The sequence below is a fragment of the Paramisgurnus dabryanus genome, chromosome 13 (assembly GCF_030506205.2).
Source record: "Paramisgurnus dabryanus chromosome 13, PD_genome_1.1, whole genome shotgun sequence".
Classification (NCBI taxonomy): Eukaryota; Metazoa; Chordata; class Actinopteri; order Cypriniformes; family Cobitidae; genus Paramisgurnus; species Paramisgurnus dabryanus.
In genome coordinates, this window is record NC_133349.1 from 17,190,634 (window position 1) to 17,218,603 (window position 27,970).

The 27,970-nt window shown below is 37.7% G+C and overlaps 2 protein-coding genes across 5 annotated transcripts in view; both read right to left on the reverse strand.

Moving 5' to 3' along the window:
• The window catches only part of epb41l4b (erythrocyte membrane protein band 4.1 like 4B), a 27,069-nt gene extending 15,665 nt beyond the window's left edge, over positions 1-11,404 (reverse strand). For all 3 annotated transcript variants that reach the window (XM_065245546.2, XM_065245545.2, XM_065245544.2), the window contains exons 1-7: positions 10,556-11,404; positions 5,623-5,727; positions 5,269-5,311; positions 4,625-4,703; positions 2,856-2,900; positions 1,062-1,114; positions 864-984 (exon numbers count right to left, since the gene is read on the reverse strand). In XM_065245546.2, coding sequence (XP_065101618.2) covers positions 864-984; positions 1,062-1,114; positions 2,856-2,900; positions 4,625-4,703; positions 5,269-5,311; positions 5,623-5,727; positions 10,556-10,804 — 695 coding nt within the window. In that variant the 5' untranslated portion in view covers positions 10,805-11,404. The remainder of the gene's footprint in view (positions 1-863; positions 985-1,061; positions 1,115-2,855; positions 2,901-4,624; positions 4,704-5,268; positions 5,312-5,622; positions 5,728-10,555) is intronic.
• A 111-nt stretch (positions 11,405-11,515) lies between these two features.
• On the reverse strand, positions 11,516-27,691 carry ptpn3 (protein tyrosine phosphatase non-receptor type 3). Of its 2 annotated transcripts, XM_065260846.2 has the most exons (27): positions 27,363-27,691; positions 26,452-26,504; positions 24,984-25,146; positions 24,211-24,318; positions 23,452-23,494; positions 19,616-19,694; positions 19,475-19,519; positions 19,288-19,340; positions 18,954-19,071; positions 18,772-18,859; positions 18,544-18,632; positions 18,131-18,194; positions 17,864-17,994; positions 17,525-17,650; positions 17,250-17,363; positions 17,060-17,150; positions 16,853-16,930; positions 16,676-16,732; positions 16,441-16,597; positions 15,469-15,626; positions 15,271-15,361; positions 14,936-15,000; positions 14,358-14,498; positions 13,809-13,937; positions 12,453-12,598; positions 12,245-12,380; positions 11,516-11,925 (listed from the first exon to the last, which is right to left on the reverse strand). In XM_065260846.2, exons 3-27 carry the CDS (start codon positions 25,125-25,127, stop codon positions 11,845-11,847), a joined length of 2,532 nt encoding a protein of 843 aa, XP_065116918.1. In that variant the 5' UTR covers positions 25,128-25,146; positions 26,452-26,504; positions 27,363-27,691; the 3' UTR covers positions 11,516-11,844. The 2 variants fall into 2 exon arrangements, with proteins under 2 accessions (XP_065116918.1, XP_065116919.1); XM_065260847.2 differs by lacking the exon at positions 26,452-26,504.
• Between the last annotated feature and the right edge of the window lie 279 nt (positions 27,692-27,970).

The window sequence follows — 27,970 nt, forward strand, 5'->3', positions numbered from 1 at the left end:
TTTAACCTCCGGAAATCCTGTCACATTTTACCTCTAAGCTGTGCTCGAATCGATACGCTGGCTGCTGGAATCTGCCAGAATTCAATTCAAGACATTGTTTCTGACTTACATTGCTGACAATGGTCTGGCCATCTGCATTTGTCTATGTCTTTCCTGCTCATTACTGAAAAAATACAATCCCAAGAGTGCCTAGTAACAGAGATGGCAGCAAACAAAAAAACTCTAGCCAAAAGTATCAGCCCAGGCTGTAGTGAACTATTACGCTGACATATATAACTCATGTATAAACAAACAAAGAAATGTGATTCTTTTTTTACACCTTTATGTTTTTTTAAATCCTAACTGCAGCATCAGAGGACTTAGAATATAGCACACAAATCACCTGGACTGCAAAACAAAACCGATTTTGAACCCCATTCACTTCCATAGTAGGAAAAAAGAATCATATGAAAGTGAATGGGGCTCACAAACAGTTTGATTACTAACATTCCTCACAATATCTTAATGTATACAGGTTTGTATCGACATGAGAGCTATAAATGATGACAAAATTTTAATTTTGGGGTAAACTATCACTTTAAAACACAGCGTCTTATGCTATGTTCTACCCAAGTGACAAATCTGCTCACTGCCTAATTTTTCTGTAAGCCAAAACCAAACCACAGCTTGGTTTCTATTTTTGTTGCCACATGCCCAGCCCACAGTGAAATCTAATTGGTCCAAAGTCCTGTAGTGTATAAGACAAAGATTTTTCATAATACTTTCACAGTGTTTAACTTGCCAGCTGGTCTTACCATAGTGATACAGTAGCTGTCAAGCAGTACAGTTGGATGAGGATAAAACCTTTTTCGAGGTGGGCTTACCTGTACTCTATCCATTTGCGATAGATGTCCGCCTCCATCGTTTCTGTCTGTTTGGGTGAGAAACGAAACTCGGAAATCAAAACAACTGAGTGTTCTAATGGGTCACAATCCCCAAGTTCACCTGTTAACAAGCAAAAATATACAACGTAAACAAAAGGCTAAATAATATATATGCAAATTCAGAAAAACTAAACTCACTCTGAAGGCAATACGCCCCAAGCTCCACAGACACATCATACGGACATTTTAACCTGTTCAGAAAAAGGAGAAAATTAATGACACTTATAGAACAAATGTGTTTGCAGAATAAATCTTGAAAAACCAAGCTGATGTCATTATAAGTGATTTACTGCTTTTTACATAAAATCATAAGGAACATTCTGTGAAAATATAACCTTAATATATTTAATATTTATAGAGTAAGGTCATGTGATAAATTGAATTGAAATCAATAATTAAAGGAAAACACCACCGTTATTCAATATAATACTACGTACTTAATTAAACTTAGCACGTCGTGAATGTGTTAACATTTATCCTAGCCCCATTCATTCCTTAGGATCCAAAAAGGGATGAATTAAAGGGACACTCCACTTTTTTTGAAAATATGCAAATTTTTCAGCTCCCCTAGAGTTAAACATTTGATTTTTACCGTTTTGGAATCCATTCAGCCGATCTTCCGGTCTGGCGGTAACACTTTTAGCATAGCTTAGCACAATCCATTGAATCTGATTAGACCATTAGCATCGCACTCAAAAATAACCAAAAAGTTTCAATGTTTTTCCTATTTAAAACTTGACTTTTCTGTAGTTACATCGTGTACCAAGACCGACTGAAAATTAAAAGTTGTGATTTTCTAGGCAGATATTCTGCTGTAATAATCAAGGACTTTGCTGCTCTTTGGTTATTTTTTTACGCGATGCTAATGGTCTAATCAGATTCAATGGATTGTGCTAAGCTATGCTAAAAGTGATAGCGCCAGACCCGGAGATCAGCTGAATGGATTCCAAAACTGTAAAAATTAATGTTTAAGACGAGTTGGAAAATTACTATATTTTCACAAAAAGTGGAGTGTCCCTTTAAAAAGCCACCAAACCCATTTAAAGACTGTTACATGAGTAGTTACGAGTAAGTATGGTAGCACAAAATAAAACATGGCGATTTTTTAAGCGGATAAAACATGAGAACTATATTGTATGGCAGAAGAGCACTTAGTTTGCAGCACTTTAATATTTTTACACAGTAAAATATTGAAAAATGGTGGTGTTTTCTTTAAAATCAAACTTTGATGCTCCTAATCTTATAATTGGATTATAAGACTTTAGCCTGGATTTCACAGACAGAGTCACAAATATAAGTGGCTATCAAATAAGAAATTAATTGACGACGGGCCGTTGAATTATTCGAAAAAATAATGCACACCTGACCCAAGATGTTAGACTGCAGGTGTGTGGGGTGTTATTTTCAAATAATTCAAAGGGCCGGAATCAATTATTCCACGGTGACCAGAGACATTGCTCTGGTGGTTATTTAAAGACATCTGACAGGTCAGGTGTGCGTTTATCAAAAAATAATGCAATGCATACCCATGGAACCAACAGGCCCATGGTATAATCACACGATAAAACTATGGTCAACATTCACTTTCTTGAAATGTGAGATTACAGTAGCCTGTGTTTATGTAAGAGAGTGTGGCCCCTGTGTGGAAAAGTGTGTCGGAGCATATCTGTGCTCTTAAATTAGAAGCTATGTGTTGGTTCTCATCAGAGTTTCTTTTATTAAAAAGGAGCAGAGCAGCACCCAGGAGACCAGACCCAGATCGTACACACTGAAACAGAGCTTTTATTGGAGCCCAGTAGAAAACCCCACCGCGATGTGTGCATAAGACATCGGGTCAGAGGTGTGATAGAGGGCAAAAAGGAGGAAATGAAAGGACCTCTTTTTGTTTGTGCATGGTTGTGTGCGTCTGACTGTGGTTGTGTAATTTCTTACTTGCCGGACAGTATGTCTTGTCTAAGCTGCAGTACAAAGAGATACCTGCAATATCAACAGTTAGAAAGTTACAAACAGATCATATACGACATTTCCTTTTTATGACATGCTTTATATTTTTCTTAATTTTAAATCACACTGTATAATCAATTAAAGAGTAGATGTGCAATAGATAAGATAAACGCAGCAAGACTTGACAGAACAGCTATGATGTCCATCTGCATATGTACAGTATAGCTGGAGTGGTGGTGCTTTAAATGCACAATATGTAAGAGTTTTGTTTTAAGATATCCAAAACTCACAAAACTCGCACAGTACTTGCATCCCAAAGATTAAATTCAGAGAATTTCAACCAGCATTTTTACCAGAGAGATTTAACCATCATTACGCACCTATTCATAGGGTCGCTTGTCAATGTGCAGGTTATCCCATGGTTTCTGCTTGTACTGCCATAGAAACCAAAGGCATGTTTAACTTCATGTGGCACTGTGCAGACCAATCGGCATGTGACATCAAATTATTATGACAGCAATTCAAAAACAGTACTGTTGCATCGCTTTTTATGATACTTTGATGTCACACAGCAATTGATCTGCGCAGATGCTGTATGCGGAAGCGGTACTTCAAGCATCTAGGACAGGGTTCCCCAAATCTTACCCTGGAGGGCCGGAGCACTGCAGAGTTTAGGTCCAACCCTAATCAAACTTACCCACCTGTGATTTTCTAGTGATCATGAAGACCTTGATAAGCTTGTTCAGGTGTGTTTGATCAGGGTTGGAGCTAAACTCTGTAGTGCTCCGGCCCTCCAGGGTAAGATTTGGGGAACCCTGATCTAGGATATCACTTGGTTGGCTTCTATAGAGCCACACTGTGGGCTTAACAGTTATCTAAAACGTCAAGATACAACAATGTTTTTGGTTTAACCACCGAAAATTACATATTGTGCCTTTTAAAAGAACGAATGTAAAAACTTCTCAGAAAGAGTTTTATTGTGCAAACTGTCTAATAGCTAAAGCACAAAATGCTCTCAGCAGAGTAATTAAAGCAATGCCACTAAAAAATAAACTAGTTTTATTGTGACCCATCCTTAGAATTACTTTTAGGGAACCTATTATGCCCATTTTTACACAATACAATATTGAGATATAGAGTAGTGGTTCCCAACCTTTTTCACTTCACTTTTTCAAGGCCCCCTAGTTTCCCACAACAATATTTGAAGGCCCCACACTCACTCATCTTGAGGCCCCCTTGGAAATCTGCTGAGGCCCCTCCGTAGGCCCCGCCCCCCGGCTGGGAAACACTGATATAGAGGACAACGTACAACTCGCCTAGGGCAAAACCTATGGTAATGCCGGACTGTTAGTCAGTCGCTAAAAGATCGCCCCGCGGCTTTATCTTTGTGACATCACATTAAAAAAAAAATCAAAACAGCACGTCTAATGAGACTGCTTTGGATTAATAAGGATTTAAAAAGAAGGAGTGGGTGGATTTTTGTTTTCACACTGCCAACACTCATTTGTAAAAGTGGATTTTGCATAATATGGGCCCTTTAAGAATTTCATGTTATATGTTATATGTTATATCCGGAATAACGTATCTTTGATCAGTACGCATGTTCCCTGGGACTGAATCCATGACCTTTGTGTTGCAATGCCATATCAACTGAGCTACATGAACACCACTCCTTGACTCTTTTGACCATTTATGAAGTCTGAACTGATGTTGACACCAAGATATAAATCAAGTATGTAACTGCAATACTCTTTTACCTGGTAAACTCTTCGTGAAGGTTATTGGGCTCTGATGAATAGAACTTAACCCTGAAAAACAATCTGTACGGAGGTCCATCTAGGACAGAAAGAAGTGTGTGTAAGCGACTGCAATAAGGCAATGAAGCAGACAACATTAATAACACTACCAAGTGAATTACCACTAGCAAATCTGTACATAAACTTCGTAAAGCAAAAAAGACAAGGAATCATCCTTGAGAGATATGAAGTTGTCATAGAGACAGGCATAAGTCAGTTTATGTTGTTTCAGTGCGACTCAACAGCTTTTTAAAGGGTTGTGAAGGGTATTACAGTAAAAAACATGAGAGATTGCATCAGTAGACTTTTATTTGACTATGTGAGCATATGTCCGATAAGACTATACTACACTGGAAAGTCACACTTTATTGCTGCATTTTGTATCCCTTTACTTTCTCCACACAACTACCTTTCTCTTTGGTTAGCTGCTAGTAGGGGTGTGTCTTGCGGGCTTGGCTCTATTCACGCCCATAGAGTACACACACTCTTTGACAATTGTCACTCAGGCAACAGTAAATTATGAACCCAAGGTCATCAGCCATCTGTGACCAGCCAACTAAACAACTCTATACCATATTGTGTACATGTGTCTCATAACTACTTACGTCTAATCTGCTTCTTTATGGGCTTGGTTGCATCCAACCAGTGCTGAAAACATAACGAAATGTGAAGCACACGAGTAATAGAGAAGAAAGTGAAAGAGTCAGAGAGAAACAGAGACAAAGAACAAGAAGAGAGTTTGTCATTAGTACAAGTGCTCAGGAAATGAAAATCCTTTTGTACTGATTGATGTCAAGTGCCTGTTTCACACTGACAGTCTTCATTTCTCATTTTTTTGTTCTCAGAGCAGTAGCTTATTGAAAAACAGGTCACTGCCATACTTACATATACACACACACACACACACACACACACACACACACACACAAACACACACACGCTCATTAAGTGCCACTCACCGCAACCTGCTCCAGGTCCATGAACTGCAGGCCAAAGTAATCAGCCTCCACCAGATCCAAATGATACATAATCTGATCAAACAGATCCTGTCCCCTGGAGTGTTTCTGAAACGCACACATTTAAAGCAGGAATAAATCTCTAAGTGCAGAAAGCTCAGGGCTTCACACTAATCTCGTGACACTTTAAGGGGACACCTGTGGAGCGTGTCTTCAGCGGGAAGTATAGCTCAAGAACACCTGCAGGGCTTGATGGCCCTGATTAAGCATGGTGACATGCATGCTACAATTATTTCCATTTGCGCTTACCCAATTTCTTCCTCACATAAATCAGGAAGGTTCCTCTGTAACACCGAAGAGATATAAAGTGTGTATTTTTTTGTTTAGGTGAGGAAAAACCCACAACCAACGCATGGAAATCCATAAAGCCCATTTTAGACAGCCAGCAACTAGCCGTAGCAGAGCGATAAAGTTAAGAAAAGTTGAACTTTATGCAAATGAGGAGGGATATTCGGGAGGGACTACCAATGAGAGTTAGCATTGTCATTAGGATGGATTGTTAGGAGGCATTCCTAATTCTCCTACTAACAACTATAAACAAATAAGTAACTGCTCTCTCAGTAAATGGCAAAAGACGGATGACGTGATCTCCAATGGTTCACTCTCATTGGTTTTGTAGCTTAGCTGGACACGCCTACTCCGTGTCACCAGCTGTCACCTGAAATCGCCAAGCTTCTATTGAAATTAATGAGATTGTGTTGCTCCGCCGTTAATAGTCGCTGGCGGTGTGCACACAGCTTAATCTTTTCTGGAGAATAAGATCTTGTTTTCAAAAGGGTTAGGTTATTTTTCAATAGCCCTGCATCTTTTAAAAGCAGAAATTCAAATGATTGTTTACATGTTTGTCTGAAAAAGGGGGGGCAGAAGATCTTAATAGGGCATTGTCATGGCAGAAACTCACGGTTATGATGACTGCCAAGGACAAGTTTTTATTGAATGAAGTGCTCAGAATTCTAAATTAGGGGAAATAAACTATTATTTTTAACCAACAAGCTTGTCCTAACTAAGCAAATATATTTGATAAGCTATGAAAATCAGATCTAACTGCTTTTTTTGAATACAGTGCAATGCACTGCAAAAATTGTGTCTGGTAGAAATGTGCATATTTTACTATTATAAAAATAACTTGATACAATTATGAAACCTATTTAGCTAAAATACATTTTCTGTATTTTTTAAGAATAAATACTAATTTTGGTATCTCAAACTTGGCAGGCGGGGCAACTGTTAACTCTTTCCCCGCCAGCATTTTTAATGATCTTCACAAAAGTTTAATGCCTTTCAGAAAATGCTCCTTTTTAAATATATAAACAAACAATATATGAAATAAAAGAACAGACCCTCTGCTTTTAAACAAAAAAAAATCTGTTTCATCCTACCTTCATGTGTTCTGTTTTTATCATCTCTCAAATATGTGTAGGTTTCATCAAAAAAAAAAAAAATTTGAGCAAAAAGCTGAGATAATTCCATTTTTATGAAGGACTTTTGATAGAGATCAGATGCAGAGCGATCCTTAAAACTTACACAGACATACAGCTGTTTGCCCTAGAGCAATACTTTCTTGTTTTATAAGTTGCGGATAATAGCGGTATTGCAGATTGACGAGATAACTCGTCAATGGCAGGGAAAGAGTTCAAAATGGTGTTTATATTTTTCCAATTGCAAATTATGATACTTTGGCATAATTTTATGTTTGAAACCTTTTCTGTAAACATTTTACGAACAAATGGGGTTAGGAATGTAGGGATAAAACTATTTGGATGTTCTTAAATGTCAAGGAAGTACAACTGCCACCATGGGCCTTTTATTAAGAAGTTAACAAGAATAAACAGTAAAAACATGATGAGGCCTGTCAGGATAGCTACTGTTCATAAGTCAGTTAAATGCCTCAGAAATAATGGGGATAGTCGATAGTATTGTCTTTTTAAGACCATTTATGTCACTGATTATATATGACAATGCAAGTACATCCATACTAAGAACACAACTTTAAGAATATTAAGATGAAAAATATGAAATTTTTTATATGAAATTGTAATGTAAGAAAAATAATATTATAAATATTTAAAACAAAATAAATATTATATAATATGCATTTCAATTATAACATCTAATAGTCATTGTTTAGTGTTAATCTCAGCTTCACAGGGTTTATTAATTTAGAGTGTTAAAGTTACTCTGATCGCATCTGTGAGTAGTATGCGCAGTCACATTTATAATGGCTACACCTCAGATCTAAACATGTGCGCTGCATCCTAAACTGCCTACTTCCATAGTAGGTGAAGTAGTGCTTTATGCAATATACAGTATAGTATATACAATATAGTATGGAAGTAGGCAGTTTTGAACATAGCGTAGATGTTATGGTTATGTTTCAGATGACTTTTTATTTGTATAGCTCCTTTCCATGCCTCTGTTTTTGGACAGAATAGAGGTGCCGACTTGTTTACGTTAATTTCCTCTCCTCACGCCCCAACTACTGAGGACATGTTCACTAATCGGGCGATTAGTCAATATATAGTCATCATCGTGACAGGCCTAAACATGATATTACATCACACCATCCAGTAAACCCCATGTCGTCTTTATGGTTGAATTAAAAGTTTGAAGATTTCTGTCAAATACTGAAAACACAGCTACTTTAATTTATTGGGTAGGCTGGTACACATTCTGTGTCAGGTGGTACAACCAATGAAAAAATGCTCTCTTATCAAACACATTTTAATTGTATTTAATAAGAAATTTTATGAATTTGATATCACAGACAAAGCTTATGTATATCAGCATCCAAGTAGAAGTCTGTTAAATGTCAATTTATTGTAGAGGTCAGAGGGGCAGACAGAAAGTCAAAGGGTGCAACTGTTATGAATGCCCCCAAGAAATAAAAAGAACATTAAGCTAAAAATGTTAAGCTAATAATTTGGCTAATAATTTACGTTTTTAATAAATACAAGCTAAGGTTGTCTAATATAATTGTTATTATACTTATTTTTAATTATTGTTCTAAAATTTAGATTCCTTGAATGTTAGTTGTATGGTAAAGATGTTTTAAACTATTTTCAGGATTATAATTTAAATGCAACTTATCAAATAAACAATCAGCATGACACAGGTAGAGCATTAAAACTAATCTAGCAAATAGATAATGATTTATTGTACCACCTGACATTTTCTGAACGGAAATATCAAAAAATAATTTAAATGTACACTCTAAAAAACAAATGGTGCTATATAGCACCAAAACAGTTGCTTTGGATCGTAACGATAGAAGAACCATTTTTAGTGCCATATAGCACCAGTGAAGAACCAGTGAAGCACCAGTGAAGCACCTGTGTAGAACCATATAGTGCTATGTAGAACCATATGTGGTGCTATATGGCCCCTATATGGTTCTACACTGGTGCTTCACTGGTGCTTCACTGGTGCTTCACTGGTGCTTCACTGGTTCTTCACCGGTGCTATATGGCACTAAAATGGTTCTTCTATCGTTACGATCCAAAGCAATTGTTTTGGTGCTATATAGCACCGTTTGTTTTTTTAGAGTGTACTGAAATATTGTTCAAGTAACAAAACGTTTTAAACACATTGTTCCTGGCTTAAAAATATGCATTACATCCATTGTAAAAGATTTCTTAAAAATACTTTTTTTAAGAGCTTGTTTTGTCATTGACCCACATGTAGCTGCACCAACCAAGGCTGAAGCAAAAATAGCTTGAAGTGTCAGAGCACATTGGCTGGATTTGGGACACACCCTGAGATGTGGGGGTGGCTATTATTTTTCTGTGATACCAGTTGCGGTTTAAACTGACCTACTGTACAACACTTAACACACACAAGTCAGGAACATTCCTGTACGAACTAGACGTCCTGCATAGAAACAAAAGTTGTTAACTGTACAACTAAACTGAGTGGCAGATTAGATGGCTGAAACTGAGATGACAGGAAAACAAGGGAGTAAAATTGAGAGGGGTCAAATAAGGAATTTATAATTTGCAAGGGCAAAGGACTGACACGCAAAGCTCCTACATAATAAATATTTGGACATGTTCAGACTTGACAAACATTTCTTCACTATGACGTGCGTGTTTATAATTCAGCAACACTGTGTTTTGAAAATAGCCTACAATTACAAAACACGCGCCACGACCTTCAGGTGATTCCCGTACCTGACGGACGAAGGAAAAGTTTGACGTTAAAACCCACATGAAAAATACTGTGGTAGCCTATACTATTTACTATAGTGAAGTAATAAATACTTTAATACTTACTGAGAAGAATTTAAGACAGTTTACTAGAGTAAATGCTATAATATTTAACTATAGTAGTGTTTCAGGTGGTAACGTTAACTGAAATAGTTCATGACCACTAAACGACACACTAAAAGTGTTAAACAAAACAACACTAAAGTTTATTATGAAACCATCATGTTGGAATTGGTGAAAGTCAAACAGATGAATTGACGCTTCAGATAAAGTGACCGAGACATTATTTCAGGGCATTGCAAAAGAGGGACCAAAGGTTAAGCGCATAACTAGTTCATCGACCTTGGTTAAACATCTGGGAAATTATTTCTGGAAAACACTTTCCCTTTTCAAACGGTTTGGGGATTTTCTCTCTCTACATTGGCTCGTTTCGTTTTCTGTCACACTCTCAGAGCTCAGGTGTTGTTTATGCATATCAGGTTGAGCGGTCGCTATAGGCGGAAAGTAAACAAGGGGACCCAAGCACGAGCACCATCTGTTCTCAACCGGGAAACCCGGTGACAGCTAGGATGGGTAACTTTTAGTTACATGGTACTTTAAAACACATGACAAGGGAAGCAATTACATTTTAATACACGTACAAGCGTAACTCCTCCAAACCCCCGCGCACTCACCGGTAACTCCACACTGACATCCGATCCGTCCAGCAGCAGGACTCTGCATGTGATGGCGTCTTTGCTGTTGCCCGCCGCGGGGATGTGGACCACGGCTCCCCCGGTCACAACAGTCGGCGCGTGAATCACCTGCTGCTGGTGCGCCTGAAGCATCGCATTTCCGCTTCTGCCGGTCCCGTCAGGCTCGTCTGACGTCCGAAAACGTCTCTTTGACCGACGGCTAAACGTCCTGCGCAGAAAGCCCATCATCTTTTCCCCACGGGGGACCAGACGACGCTTTTCTCAACCAGGGAAAACGGCACCGGACTGCTAACGGCGACACTCGGCAGGCATCCAGCTGTTTTACGGGCGTTCCGTGACGGTGGCGTCTACCGGAATAAGCGTGTGTAATGCGGCGGGGGAAAAGTCGAGACCTGTCACGAGCTCCGTCGCTTACCTCAAAGGAATAGTGCCGTGCGGGAGAGAAAACACGAGCACACCTGCCGCCCGCAGAGCCACGGCGAAATACTCCCCGAGTCCTTTCACACGTTTAATCCTTATCTCGATATATTAGTGCTTTTATTGAACTTTTCTCTCTCTCGCTTAGCGGAGTCCGAGTTCGGTTAAATGATGGCGCGTGACCCCGGCGTCTGCTCTTCCTTTCTGTTTTTAACCGAAACTAGTGTACCTCTCAGGTAAGTGAACCAGAGGAACTGGCCGAGCAACCTGTTCTGCGCAAGCGTTAAATCTCAGCACTCAAACTTTTTTCCTTGTCGGGTCACTGCGCGCAAAGCAGCGCTACCTGCTGGTGAGCTAAAAAGTGATTGTGAGCCGAGGTTACCGTCATGATCACTCAATTACCCAGAAACCAAGACAGCCTTCATATCGTGACTGCTATTCAGAATGTGCGTCAATCGTAAGCATTTTCACGCACGAGTCAAGTTCCCTCAAGCCATCATGAATTAGAAAAGAGGCACAACGTAAGAAGAATCACACATTTTATTATTTATAAGCAGAGGTGAATTAAATTATTCTAGTGGTGACTTTGATGTATAGGACTGTGAAGCAGACAGAAAGCGTGTGTGTGCACTTAAGGGTCCTGTGAGCTTAGAGTCAAAGTGCTTTATGTTCTTCCTTGATCCGCACAGCTGTCAGGAGAGCCACAGCAAGAGAAGAGATTGTCTATCCATCTTCCAATCTTCATTTAGACACGCCCCTGGCCCCTTTTATTGACAGTCTGATCACAGGAGCGAGGATTCTTCCTCCACTTCCGTATTTCCAAACACAACCCTCCCGTCTCTATCTTCTTATCAACTCTTTGGTGTTTGGTTTTGTTTAAATCTTTCTCTGTACACCCTCAGTATGGCTTCGCATACAAAGCTGAACTGGCACTGCGAAACAAACATACAAACACATACAAAAGTAAAAATAAGAAATCCAATAAAATCAACTAATAAATGTTATCTGTGTGAATCCTTTGATCTTTTAGTTGTTTTTATTGTTCAGCATTGCACTTTATCTGCAAGTATTTTCTAACTTTTATAACAAATAAATATAAAACCCACTACTTTGACGTAACTAATAATGCAAAATTAAATAAACATAAGCATAGTTAAATTATTTTATGTCCTTAACAAAAGTTACTGTTAAGTGGATTAACAAACAAAATCAAAATTTATAATAAAATAGACTTGTTTTGCATGTATGTACCGATGCTTGAACCAGCATGGCCCTCTGTTCTCTTAGCAAGGTAATGATCTCTAGGGGATACACAGGCTTTTCATTCTCCATCAGTGTCAGGGCGGTCTCCATGGTGATCAACACACCTGTCCGCCCAATCCCAGCACTGCGAAATAACATTGTCAGTAAGATAATGCTTGATAACATTTGCGTGTGTGCTTTGGGCTTTTTGAGTCACCTGCAGTGAACCATTAGAGGCACAGAGTCTCTTCTCATACTTCTCACTGACTGGACAAAATCCAGGAAGTCTGAGGAATCCTCCGGTACCCCATGATCTGGCCAAGCAACGTACTGTAAATGAGTGATGGAGCGCTGCTGTCCTGACTGTAAATGTGGGGAGGACCACCAAGAGTAAGAGAGAGCAAAAGAAAATGCTCAATGAATTTGCATTAACTTCTATTAAATCTGCATTATATCACTATAGGAGCAGTTTTAATTTCTGTAGCAACATAACTTGTATTGGGATGTCTGGGTGGATAATACATTGCAGAAGGATGCCCAATATGGAGGGACAACAGACTCATTCTAAAGAGGATTTTATTACATTAGAGCTTGATTTTCCCAGGAACGTACATTATAAATACATTGCTAAAAGTTCATTTTGTCATTGTTTAAGATTATACTAAAATCTACTACAGTAGATGGCTTAAACTAATTCACACAGCCTAACAACCACAAAACTAATTTCGAGTCTTTCATGCAACATTTCAGCTCTGAAATGATGAAATACTTTGCCATTTGTAATGTATTCCCCCTTAGTTCTATCGTGGTGTGTAAGTGGAAGAAGTGATCTTTACATTCCTCGTCTTGAATAAATGAGTCATAGTCTGAAGGCCAAAGTGGAAAAAATAATTCACTTATTGTGACAAATCAGGCACAAAGGAATAATTTGCTCGTAGGCAGTGGGTTACGAACACTCACAGTTAGCCGTTTTGCCTGTACCCCAATCATATCTTTATTCTCAAGTGTCTCTCGATTTCTTTAGTTCTCGATCCGATATACTCACACACCCTATACGGATGATGAATGTGTGATGTAACCTCCGTCTGCTGTCCGTGCTGAGATTAACTCCCACCAACGGAGACAACAGATGGGTCTCCATTTTCCAGCAATGAGAGTTTGTTTGTGTTACTGTCTGTGTGAGCGTGTGAGCATCCACATGTATGTATATGATCCTATGCTTATGGCAACAGCGGTACGTGAACCGTTTGGCGTTGGCAAGATCACACATAAACAAGCTCACACTTACCGAATGTGTAAAGCCAAGATTTTACACAAAACAAAGTCCAGGGTAAATGCCAGTGACAGAGCATGAGTAATGGCAAACATTTACATAAAGAGCACAGATTCAGCCAAAAATAACTAGGCTTGAATGAAAGGAACATTAGGTTATTAAAATGAAAAATAGTAAAAATAGTAAAGTTTTAATAGTGAATAGTGATTTGTTTTTAACTTTTTTTACTTTCCAACAGCAGCACATACTTCTTTCAATGCATTTTACAGAGGTTCCCCACATTAGATCCCACACTGTTACCTTAGTATTTGTCAGCGTTATCTCTCTGGTAACGTATGCCAGGTTGCACTCTTCTGAGTGACAGCACACCTGAAGGTACCCATAATCCCTTACTTCGGGAGGATGCGGCCAGTATTGGTGGCACTTGGTCTGTGGAAATGGATTTTAGATTATTGAGCTTAGCAAAAAATAATTGGACTCCTTCTTTTCTTCCCTCCCTCTCACACACACGCACACACACACACGCACACAGTTTATTAAATCATCCCTTTGGAAAAGAATGCAGAGCGCATGGTTACCAAGCAACAGTCAAGCCGAGCCGAAGAATACGGCAGTCACAATAAACCGTCCTTGGGGTACTGGAGGTGTGTGATGGGTCTCTGATGGGTATTGTCTGATTAAGTAATGCGGGTGTGTGTGTCAGCTTTTTAAATCCATGATTGAATATCTTGTCCAAGTCAGTTCAGTTTACGAATCACGAGCATGTACAGTATATGTGCGTTATGTGTGTGCGTTATGTGTGTGAGCAGTAGTTATTGTATTGCATGTGTGCGATTTCAGATGTGCTACCCGTCCTCTTTCAGTCAGTGTGGTCAGCATGACGATGACACTGATGTCTTGCTCCCACACACTCCTCCAGAAGTGAGTACAGGTGTTTGGCATTGGTCCCTGAGATGCTACGTACCGCAACGCACAACCCGCTGGCTCTGTCTGATGCAAACAAACAGATATTCAATATTATAGTATAGACACTTTAATGTCAAATGGTTAGGCATTGCATTAGCAATCAAAAGGTCACAGGTTCGATCAGGGAACATATGATGATGAAAAATGTATACTTTGAAGTCACTTTGGATAAATAAATGTAAATATTATCATGTTTTTAATATCATCTTTAGCCATTACACTTTTATGCATTTGAGAGACTGGCTTTATGCACATGTATTGTTTATATATTTCCCAGAAATCACACTTCAGACCTTGGCATTGTTATTGCCATGCTCTATCAGTTAAGCTACAGGAACACAAAACTTTGACTTTAGACTTAACACACTTTAGACTGAGTGGAATGTTGAACTCTTCTAAAATAAAACACTAATGAAAAATCTAGATCAATAAGTCTGAGACAGACAGATATAGAGCTTTACCTTCACATGACTGGCATTGATGTAATCATCTCCTTCTTCCTGTAGCACCACCCTAGTGCTGTCATCTGAAGGTAACAAATAAAAGTGCAAAGAATGAGGAAGTTGGGATTAAATGGATTATCTAAAAGCACCACCCACCTTAGTTTTAAAGAGCATTACGCATCGCCGTACAATAAAAAACCTTTACACAAATTAATACAATGATATGTTTGACCACCTAGTAACCACCCTCTAGTGGTAAAACAGAATCTCTGCACCCAACGAAACATGTTAGTTAAAAATAAAGCGTTGCACGCAAAAACACATGCAATGAAAAACAAACATGAACAACTTACATGGTAATACATCTTTGTACCGATTCTTTTCCATATTTTCTGACAGCTTTGCGCAAGAAATTAACATTCCAACTTTCTTCTTGTCCAATTTCTGTGAGTAGCAAACGCACACAAACTCACACACACATGCTTGGATAACAATTAGCAATCCACATGACATCTTACTAGACATGCCAAAACAAAGTAACATGCCCAAACCTCGAACTGTAGCAGCAGTGTGCCAGTGACTAACCCCTTCTCTAAACGGGTCATAGATTCTTCCAGTGTCTCTCCAGATGTGCGGCTACACATTGGAGATATTTCACCTGGAAGGGTGAGACCTAACTGGAGGGTAGGTTCAGCTCGCAAAGAAACACCTGTAAATATAAAGCACATACTGTAGCATTAATATGAGACATACATTTTTTTATTCTGATTAGAAGTACAAATATGCAATAAAGATGACAAATTTGGTTTACAAAACTAAATATTTTTTTGAAATGGAGTATTTTAATATAGGTAAAGAAAAGCAGCCAGTATACATAAGTACTTTATAGTGTTCACATTAACATGTTATCAATAGGGTTAAGAGATAAAGCATTTTTGGTGTGCTGTGCAAGCCAGAGCACTCCTTAGACTTGATGATATTACACAGTGCCCGCAAATAGTCCCCAGATATTGAAAGTTACCAAGGGGACTATTTGCAGGCGCTGCGTATTATCATTGCACCTGCGGCACCCATGGTGTGGCAGCAAACTCCTTGATTATTATGCCGAAATGAGAACATAGTTCCTAGCAATATCCTAGAAAATCGCAAGTTTTAATTTTCCGTCTGTCTTAGTACACGATGTAACTACAGAAGAGTCGAGATTTAAATAGGAAAAATATTTAAACTCTTTGGTTATTTTTGAGTGCGATGCTAATGATCTAATCAGATTCAATGAATGATGCTAAGCTATGCTAAAAGTGGTACCAGGGGAATGGATTCCAAACTGGTAAAATTCAATTGTTTAATTCTAGGGGAGATTGAAAATGAGCCTATTTTAAAAAATGTGGAGTGTCCCTTTAAATATTGTAATAAAATATGGATAATAGTTCTAATGAAGAATGAAAGGATTCAAACATTTCATGATTGCATTCCCAAAATGTCTTTATTGTGCAGCCCAATACTTTACTTCTGCAAAATCGTACCTTTACGGCGCACAAGCAAAGCAAGTTCTTTGCTGTGTGACTCTCGGCTGGCTTTGATGAACATGACCACCTGCTGATGTGTGTGCTCAGAGATGTCCCTCCCATTTATCAACAAAACCTGATCCCCCTCCATTAGTGGAGGCACACACTGACCGGCCTGAAACACAGCCAGTATTTATACAAATGCAAAACCAAGCACTTCATATTCACAAACATCCAGGCTTTATTAGCTTACCGGAGATGCAGGGTTAACATGAGAAATGGCCAGGGGCATCCTCTGATCCACACCTCCCTGAAAATCAAACAACGTAATCTCTCACAAAACACAGAAATCATCAAGTTGTCCAGTGTATATATCCAAGTGCATCATGCGGGGAAATAAATATGTAATCTATATTATGTACAAACTCACTTTAACATTAAAGCCAAACTTCCCATCTTGATCTGGGCTGATTCTCACTAGCAGCAGATCTCCATCAGCCGTCACAGTCTGAGACACATAAAAACACAAAAACAGACAGAACAGTTAATTGACCAAAACGATTAAACACCTGAAAAAGTTTGTAAGTCACTTAGATCTTGCACTAATGGTTATCATGTATGACCACCTCACACTTACATTATCCCAAAGGTGCAAGTCATCCTCTTCTGCAATGACATCATCACTATGGGACCAACTGCCGCTTGTCTTCCCCTCTTCCTGGTTTTTTCTTGTATGCAAACAGATTAAATACATTACTATGAATGTGATGAATAATATGTATGGGTGGTAGTATTACTGTGCGTGTTTGTGTATAGAGTAAACGTACCTGTACGTAAAGAACACATCTTCACTCGCCGTCACATAGCCCATTTCATTGGTCAGGTTGTCCACAGATGATGGGCGTCGCTTGCGGACGTCATGACGTAACCGAGGACTTCGCCTGAAATAACGTATTCATCTGAAGCTGTCCCAAAACCCACCTAAAACCCACCTTGTTGAAGACTACTAAACAAGTTTCATTGTGTGTTAAAATCTATTAAATGCAGCCCAGTTGCTACCTTACAGATCAAATACTCATTTTAATATATTTAAGCATGTTACCAGTTGGGTGTGCTGGGCGGTGACCGGGAGGGTAGGCTCTTGGTCTCCAGGTGTTCTGTTGAGCTGGACCTTACCGCAGGGTTCAGCATCTTTTCACCAATCAGTTTACGGTACAGGTAAACAGAGCTTTAAATAAAGCACATGTATGTCACATGTTTTGTGTTTTTCAAGTGGAGATCATTGGTTCAATCCCAGGAAAAACACATACTGATCAAATTGATTCCTTATAATCGTTTTTGGAATTTAGAAAATCTGCCAAATGCATAAATGTAACAAAATGTAACGCATAAGGTGTAATTTCCTAGAAGAACTCAACTGTGGCTTTGATTTAGTGTATACCTCAGTTTTGAAGCTGAAGGAGAGGGCTTCCTATTGAAGAATGTATGATGGTCTACACAGGACCTCCAGAGGTTCTTACAGGCACGTGAGCTTGGGATCGAGATAGAGACCACGTGGTTGCCCAGCTCTCCCTGTAAACATGTATAAATGGGGGAAAACACAACATTGAACAAATACACAGGCTGCACAGTTGACACACAAAAACAGCAAACAGACATGAATTCAACACGCATAATGTGTTTCATATTGTTTATGCTTGCATCTCACATGTTTCCGGCGTAAGTGGACAGAAAACCCTTTCTTTTTGAATGACATTTTGATGATGTTAATCCTGGAAAAAAGTAAAAACATGCATCTAATGGAATATAATGTGTACCAGAGACAAAATACCAGTTACAGTTTCCAGGGCTCGATATTATACCGATTACTGTAATTATACTTTTCTGCAGTGTTGATACCGCACAGATGAAAGTGTTTGTTAGTTTCTATTGTAATGATAATTACAGCACAAAACCAGCTTGACAAACTGAGCTACAGCACTGTCATGTGTCCCGAATCACTCATAATAAATATAAACACTGACGTAAGCATTTAAAAAGTGTGAATAAAAAAAATACATCCAGCATATGAGAAGTAAAAACACGATTAGTGAAAATAGGACCAGACTGGTCAAAACTTACCAGGGGAAGAAACTGGTGCAAATTAAATTGGAAAACAAAGCCACACCCCCTGATGTAATCCCCACCCAGAGGGAGGGGTTATGCACATCCTACAGACAAGGATTTATGAGTAAACTATGATCTTCCCATAAAGAAAATATAAAATAACATCACATGTCATTTCATTGGATTAAGGAGTGAGTTAAGTAAAAAATTTTTTTACATACTACATATTTGATTAAATGTTACCTGAGCGTTATGCAGCTCCACTCCATAAAGGTCTAAAGTTCTTGCTGTGTTCAAATAACATAGTTCGGCTTCACTTTGACACAGACCTCTAAAACACATTTACACATGCAAATTTAATAACAGTGTACGTGTGTGTATGTGTGTGTGTGTGTGTAAGCGTACGAGTGTGCGTTCCCACATACTTGTGTTGTGGATGCAATGACTCCACTTTAGCGATAAACTCGTGGTCTTGATCTGGGATAAAATGGGTATGACTGAGGTATCCAGGTGGAGTTTCAGGGACGTAATCTCCGAGCTCAGCTGTCAATCAAACACAGGTAATAAAATGCCATGTTTGAAATTGAGCAACAGTGACTGCATCTGCATGTGCGATTCGGCCTCATTCATTAGTCTCCATTTTCGACCGTACCTATTTCCTTCTGAACATGCATGCCTGGTCCTAACACAAACAAGTTCCCTGCTGAATTAAGCGGAGCTGTCAATCATACAGAATAAAGCAGGTTTTTATCAACTTACATTGAACAGCGTAAGACGCCAGTACCACTGCAGAGCTTAAAGGACACTTCAATCTGCAATACAAAACAAATATGATACTTTCTCCATTGATACGACAGTAAATCACAAAATAACATTAGCCACAGAATATGTACCATTCAGTAATGACACTCAGAAATAGCCAAAATACAAAAAAAATTATATTTACCTGCCCTCACAAATATCCTTTTTAATTTGCAAGAAATAAAAGTGCCTGCAAAACAAAACAAAACAGGAGTGAGAACCTCTCTCTCTCTCTCTCTGCAAATAAATAAATATTTTTAATGTGCACATATACAGAGAGATGTACCTGGTCTGTTCATGCTGGAGAGAGTTTGGGTCAGAGATAAAGAACCGTACTCTAAATATTAAAAAGAAGGGATCTGAACCTGAAGAAAGAATAGTGAAAAAAAAGAAAGCAGTCAGTGGAAAGGTAATCTATCAAAACAAATAAAAAGCCCAACAGAAAACTACTGATCAGATTAACAGTTGACAAAATGATTCTTTCTCTGATACAGGAAGCAAAACATGGTTTTGGATCCCTCAGAAGTCTTATCTATTTATCTCTTAATTCAAGTCTTAAAGTCTTAAGTATGAAGTGTGTGCGGTAAATGCCAGACATCTCTGGCTTATTGGATGCTTGTTATTTCTGATGATTCAAAATGATTAACTAAACCAGCCACTTCCAGTTCTCATTGTCTGCATTTTAAATAGCCTATTGTTTTACTGATAACAAGCTGAAATGTAATTAATTGTATTACTTTGAATAATTTTAAAAGTTTTTACAATAATCCTTAAAAAAATTGAATGTTTAGTAAAACCTTTACAATAAGGTTGTATTTGTTAACATTAGTACTGTATTGTCCCAAATATAAGTGACGCTCCCCCCTTTTCAAAGTGTCCCCCCCTTTAAAAAAATTGTTTTTAACCAACTATTGTCTTTTATGAATAAAATGCTTAATTTAAAATTACTTTTCATAAGTCAAATGGGACCAGTTTGGTTCCCCACATTCTTTAATACTTTTCATATGGCATAGTATAACTTGCAGTCCATCTGGATTTAATAAAAATGAGCTAGTCTGTCCATTTCACTGTGAAAAAAAACATGTAGCCAACATTTTATTAACGGTAGAAGTCTGCCTTATTGTAAACGACTGTAGTTTAGCAGGTTGTTTCAATCCAGGTAAACTTGTTTATGTGTATTTGGTGCCACCTACTGCATTTTTGCAGGTGTACAGTATGATTGACATGAATGAAAATGATGTTGTTTTATATTCGGGACAATACGCTAAATGCATCAGCTAACATGAACTACTAAACAATATTTCTGCACCATTTATTAATCGTAGTTCATGACTAATTTCATAATACATTTTAAAAATCAAAAGTTGCAACTGTCCCTCTGTGATGAAAATAAATTGTTGTTTATACAGTTGTGGAGACAAATATTGGCACTCTTGGAAAATATGAGCAAAGAAGGCTGTGAAAATAAATCTACAAGATTTCTCCTTTTAAGCTTTAATAAAAAAATAGACACCGGACACAATTGCACTGCCCCCTAAAAATCTCTGAAGTATATTGCCATTGATATTAAAATTATCTTAGCACACCAAGGGACTAAAAACATGATGTCTAGTCATGACTTCCTGTTTCACAGGGGAATAAATATTAAATAACACAAAGCACAAATCCTTCTTTATTCATCACGATGGGTAAACCCAAATACTAATTCTGATGTTCAGCAAAAGATTGTTGAGCTTACAAAGTAGAAAGTGACTTTAAGGAAATAAAACCATAAAAAAAATCTATTTCCACAATCAGTGCAATGAAGACATTTAAATCTACTGGAGATCTGCCTGAAACAAGACGTGTTATTATTACAATATATACTTAATAGTTGGACAAACACTCCAAGGATCACAGATGGAGAACTTCAAAATTAAGTTGTAATATTGGGGTCAGAAAGCTTAAAAAGTTTCCATCACCACAAGTTGTTTGCGACACAGTTTAAGAAACAAATCCTCTGCTCTCATGCAAAAACAAACTCCAGCATATTGATTTGCTGTACTGGAACATTAAACAGGACTGGGTTCTGTGGCCATATGAAACAAACAAAAAAAAAAGGTTTATTGGAAGCAGGAACACAAGATAGCTTTGGTGCACACAGGAATTAAAATGTGTTCCATGTATACAGTTAAATATACCTCTGAATCGTTATTGTTGTGAATCTACTTTTATACCAGAGCTCCTGGACATCTTATTCAGATACATGGCGTCATGGATTATATCAAATACCAACAGATAAAAAAGTAAAAACCGGACTTGCTCTGCTAGAAATCTTATAATAGGTCGTGGTTTAACCTTTCATCAAGAATTTGGTTCAAAACAAACATTAAAATTAACAAAAATGGGTCACTAAGCACAAAATCAAGGTTCTGCCATAGCCATCCCAGTTCAGAAACATACAGAAAATGACTGGAGTTTAAGGAGAAAGCAGCAACATTTGAAGGATCTGGAGAAATTCTGTGTAAAGGAATAAACTATGATCACTTGCCATGAATTCTGCAACCTCATCAGAAATTATAATACAAGACTCAGAGCTGTTATCCTTGCAAATGGAGGAAGCAAAGAGTAATGAAGGGGGACTAATAATGGTGGCCGTCGTCTATTTAAAAAAAAAAAATGTATGATGTGATTCCCCCCTTCAAATATTTTTTATCAATGAAAGCATAATTAAAGCTCAAAATGAGAAACATTTTAGATTTATTTTCACAGCTTTCTTTGCTCGTTAAATTTACCAAGAGTGGCAATATTTTTGTCCACAACTGTATGCCTATGTTGTGTTTTTAATATGCTTTAATGTTATGTGCATATATATCATTCAACTGAATTTTATTCTACACTGCACTTTAAACCTGTCTCAGTTTCCCATGTCACAAACATGTAACCACTCACATCAACAAAGTCGAACAAGTGGCTTATTGGTTTGAGTCATCATTGATGTGTATGAATGCATAGACTTTATGGCTGTGACGCTAGTACACACTCTTCACACGTGCACTATGAATGCTCTAGTCTAACCTTTTAATATCAGCGCTAAAAACATTAGTGCCACAAACGCACACCTCACGTATGAACTGTGAAACCGGCTGTGTTTCTGAAACTGCCAAATGTACACTTTTAAAATGAATGTGTTAAAATAACACATCTTGTGTCTAGTTAAGGACAACACATCTTCCCTTTTATTTGTTTAAATGAATCAACACGAAATGACACATAATGTGTTAAAATGCCACATAATGTTTTAAATAGAATAACACAAAACAATGTGTTAAAATTAACACATCCTTTTTATACTCTTAGAATAAATGTGTTAAAAACAACACATTAGTGTTGATTCTGGGACAACACATTAAATGCGTTGTCCCAGAATCCTCCCATCGCTGTGTTATTATTGAAACAACACATTTTAACACAAAGTCATCACAAAATGACACACGAGGTGTTAAAATTACACATAATGTGTTAAAAGCTTAACGCACAAAGATGTGTAAATCCTTTCTTAGAGTGTAGCACCTTTGTACATATTAATTTATGGTCTAATCTGGTGTGATTGACTAGAGGGAGGGACTAATTTGCATATTTATAGATCTGTGTATATTAAATGAGGCAAGGGTGTAGATATATTCAAGCTATTAAAGGCTTAAAAAAATAATTATCACAAAAAAAAACTTTTACATATACTGTTTTAAAGCTCAAAGATGAGTTTTAAGGTATAACGTTATCGACTTAAACATTAGTTAATTTACAATGAACTATTTTTGGTTTTTAATATTTGGTATTATTAACTAACATTAACAAAGATTAATAAATGCTGAAAAACTATATTGCTCATTGATAGTTCAGTGTAGCTAATGAATTTAGTAATGTACACAAATACAAACTTATTGTAAATTTTGAGCCACTACTAGTGTAGAAGTCTCATCTAATTTCAAACATTTTTTACATTTATACCGATGTCAAAAGTATGAAAAATGACAAAAATTACACAACCTGGGCCTAAACTCCTAAAATTTAAACCCTTTACATAGATTCCAGGTAGGCCTACATATAAGTGTTTGTGTGTGAATGTCTAGTTTCTCTCACCCTTAAGCTGTTTTTTGAAGGGTTTGTTGGGGTCCAGCCACCTCTGAAATGAAAGGTATTCACCGTTAACAAGAACATTATCAGTTATATTTGATCTATTCCTGGTTCATGACAAGGCCCACACGAAATCCGCCCCCACAGACTTCCATGGAAAACTCAACGGATTTTAGTGCCCAGTGCCCACCACAGACAGGCACACAAACCCCATGCATGTGTGTGTCTCTGTAGTAGCCTGTGTTGTTTGCAGTGACAGTTTCTAATGGCACGAACCATTTGATATTTGATCATTGTTAATTTCACATTGTTTAGTGTAATTATGTTGTAAATTATGACATTTTCTTGATACATGTTCAATTTATCATGAGATCATATTAACACAAGTTTTTGTTTTGTTTTTTGCTGTAATATATAACTCTATAAAAATAATATATGCAATTTTATATTCAAAATACAATTCTGTGGTCCTGCCATGCACACTATCTGTTTCATGTTCAGTCCAGTTTAATTCAGAGGACTCTCTAATTGGATTTTTATGGTAAACCTTCAAAAAAGTAATTATTTTAGATTTAATTTGGTCATATTTACAACTTAAATTCAAAAATTTCACATTCTCACTTTTTTTTTTAAATCATTCAGTAAAATTCTGCAAATTTTCCAAAAATGTTCCGCAGAAAAAGCACAAAAGTTCACTGTTTCCGTCTGGCCCTGCTCCTGACAATAAAAATCCACTCTCCCACAAATAAGCACATGCTGAATTACCGGAGAGCTAGATGTGTCCTCACTGATCTGCAGACTGAAGTACTGCTTCTCCACAATCTTCAGCTGTTCGCAAGCCAAGTCGAACAAGAGATGACCAGCATCGTTTTTCTGCAAGGCAACAACACATTTGGTCCCATGATGAACCATAACAACTTTATATAATTTAACATAATACTGTATCAAAATAGCACTTCATCTTTTACAATAAACTAAACTTTTCATTCTTTCACTATTGCTAAGGAGACACACAGACCCACTGCCCTCATTTCTGTCTTCTTGTGCAAGAAGTTATTATTTTTCATGACTGCCCCATGACTCCTCTTATTTTCCCTGACAAATTTGTATATGTGTGTGCGTTGGTGGGTGGATGGGAGTTGCAGCAGTGCAATATGGAACAAGAGAAGAGGAACACAAGTATAACATCCATCTCCACCCTCTATATGACAATAAAGTCAAGCTGGCACAAACACACATATGCAAATTACTTCTCTCTAAGGCTACTTTCATTGAACGTAGAGGTGTAGATCAGCAAATGCATTATAGAGTTTACAGGTATATAAAATTTTGTTTATAATTCAAAACCGTGATATATTGCAGTCTTTCACTTTATCATTCTTACTTTTTAAAGGTTTGGTTGAATCTAAAACTATAAAGCATTTCTCCATTTACCCAAACAAACGTTTATTTTTTCAAAAGAACTGGCATTGTGAGATAAATAATCATAGCATTTTAGCCGTGTTTCCTACAACCAACACATGCAAACATATACTCACATTGACAGTAAAATTTTGAGTTGTGCCATCAGGGAAGAGCACTACACAGAGGAGGCCGGAGTGTGGCATGTGTGTGTGTTTGGACAGATCAGCCCATCCAAGAGAAGTGATCTTGTTTCCGAGCACACACCATGGGGATGTCATTTCTCACACATTCGCACACCTGCCAAAACACAGCGTCAAATAGGTTCAAATAAAACTCACATTTCATATTCGACACAAATAGTGACGGTGACACAGATGACGACTTCCTGTAATAAAATAATGTGACGCATACGACCGCTATCGTACATACTGTTCCTACTGTAATGAAAGCACATTCTAATCCACTGTAAAACATGTTATGAGCTGCATCTGATGACGAGACCACAGCAAATCCTTGTGACATTGTATTCATAATTATATATCCAGAGCAAGGATGGTGATCCACCCTTACTGATGGGATGAAGGATAGACAGATCATTGCATATACTCATCACTCGCTGAATGTATAAACACTCACAAACACACACCCACACATCATAACATGAGAAAAAAAGAATATATATAAATGCATTTGCAATGGTCTGTGCAAATGTCACTCGACTGTACTAAAGTATTGTGGACCATTGCCATGTGTTCTGAATGGTTTAAGAGTGTTGCTATGTGGTTGCTAAGGTGTTAGAGGTGGTCGCAACTGGCTCAGGTTAAAAGAATCTTAAGATTGTATGACATTGTGGTTAATAGTTACAGCTTGGGTCACTCCTTCAATCTGGGTCTACAAGATTATTACACTCATTGTTAGCATAAGCACTTCTGATGCAACAATTTCTAAATGTGAAATTTTTTAAAGGCCTGCTCATAGAGCTTTTGCAATGTTGAAACTAAGGTAAACTTCATTCCAAGGATATTGGTAGTGATTGATGACATCAGAACCGAAATACATGTGCCTATGTCAGTAATACATTCAATATTAACTGTATCCGTCTGGTTTATCATTAACTCTCTTCTTATCATACTTTCCTTGCTTTTTTCTTTCTTTCTCACATATACACTTAGATTTGGGGTCCAGAGACCCCCAGGGTTCCCCAAAAGACTTTAAGCTAAGGAGTCCAAAGAAAAAAGACAAAGCAATGAGGGTACAAATCGTACTGTTTGTCTAAAGCAGGTTAAAGTTTCTTTATACAAAATACGGGTATATATTTTAGGAAAGGGGTCCCTCGCTAAAGGTTTATCATAAAAGTTTGAAAACCCCTCACTTAGCTACTCAGTCACCTAGGTCTCTACGTCGCAACATGTTCTTGCATTGTTTTTCACACTCTGCTTTCCTCCGCCCAACAAAGTGCAGGAATGTGAAATATTTTACTATCCGTAAGGAGACAAATTAAATAAACAACCTCAAACACACATACTTACAATACCAATACAAGGCACAATCATGGAGACACCACATTAAACCATTTCACAAGTTATATTTCCTACACATTACCTGTTAACCCGATCTTGATATGTGGAAACCTTCTGCAAAGGCTGAAGCAATTTCTATTAAAAACAAATAAAATTATAGTGACTACACAAACGTACAGTAAAGTTTACAAGGTTGTTACTCCTCTATGTCTGATAAACAAAACACATTTATAAAAATATATTATATCAAAACTTTTTTAGTTAAAGTTTTAGTTAATGTAAATTCAGGTATGTTGGGACAGTCATTACAATATGAAAAGTCCCAATTTACCTAAATTCTCTCTATATTTTTTTTATAAATGGTGGAAGTCACTAACAAGTTTGGAAACTGCATGTGGTGATCGTTACAAGTTAATGTTTACCGCAGTATATCAGTTACACAACGGTTACACTTGGGAGGAGACAACAATCTAAGCAAGGGACGAAATTGTTTATTTTCTGGCAGGCAGACCGAGCTTAACCACAATCTCCTTTTCGACCACAAATACGTTCAGGTGACGCGTCTGTTACCCTAAAGCGAGAATAATCGAGAAAACAGCTTGAAATGTTTACGAAAAACTGACTTTTCTGGGTGTGACGTCTTAAACTCCTGACTCGAGTTCATGCTGAGCTGTTCGGGAGTTGACAGATCTCCGAACCGAACTAATCCGATAACGAATGATCGTCTCTTTCCGAATAGAAACGAACTAGACAGTCCGACACCACCAAACTGAATCGAATAGACAGTTTGACAGGAATACAATGCCAAATATTTGAGCTGTTAAACATTTTTCAAATCAAAAAAATCAACATCGGTTGGTATTTTTGTTTAAAGAAACCTGTGGTACAAATGGGACATTGCTGGAAAACAGAAAGCGTTTGAACACACACATACAGTTACCTGCTTGAGGTTTTCGCAATGTCTTTAAAGTTACCCTGTTAAGAGTTACTTACATTCCTCTAGATAAGAGAAAAGTTTCCATGTTAAAGCGACCATGGTTGCAGGTGTCGGTAAACTTCCGGAATATGTTAAGTTTTTCTCCGGGTTCCTTCTGGTAGGGAATCACGGCGTCACCGCGCTGCGCGAGCAAATCATGAAGAAACTGGAACAAATGTATTGCTATGTTTCTCGTCTTACTGGTGTTGTGGATGGAATTACAAAGCACATTTCACAAATTCCGTATTGTATATGTGATTGACACCCACATACAGAAACTTCCGAGTTTACACGAGCCTTGGTTTTAAGGCGTGTTTTGCGTGAGCACTGTGGAATTCCATCGAGTGCGCGCAAACTCAGGTGCGTGTGCCCGCCGGTTCAGGGCGCTGTCTCCCATGAGTCAATACAGCACCTGTATCAAGACTCCAAAATAAACGTGTGTGTCACTATATGATCACACCACACGTATAGTTTTTGGTATAATTTTGTGGCTCCCAGTAGAGTTGGCATTATATTACTATATTACATTGACGAGTTATTTAGGAGTTGGACCAAATCAATTACACAAAGCTATAGCTTAAAGTTTTATGAAAGCTAATTAAATACACAATCTGCTTGTTATTAA

Excerpts from the sequence above, each read along its gene's own strand:
- ptpn3 (XM_065260847.2), bottom strand. The coding sequence starts at position 25,127 with ATGACATCCCCATGGTGTGTGCTCGGAAACAAGATCACTTCTCTTGGA. Across the intron at positions 14,499-14,935 it reads TCAATGCCAGTCATGTGAAG|ACAGAGCCAGCGGGTTGTGC; the intron begins GTAAAGCTCTAT and ends TGTTTGCATCAG. Across the intron at positions 11,926-12,244 it reads CCATGCTGGTTCAAGCATCG|TGCCAGTTCAGCTTTGTATG; the intron begins GTACATACATGC and ends TTTGTTTCGCAG.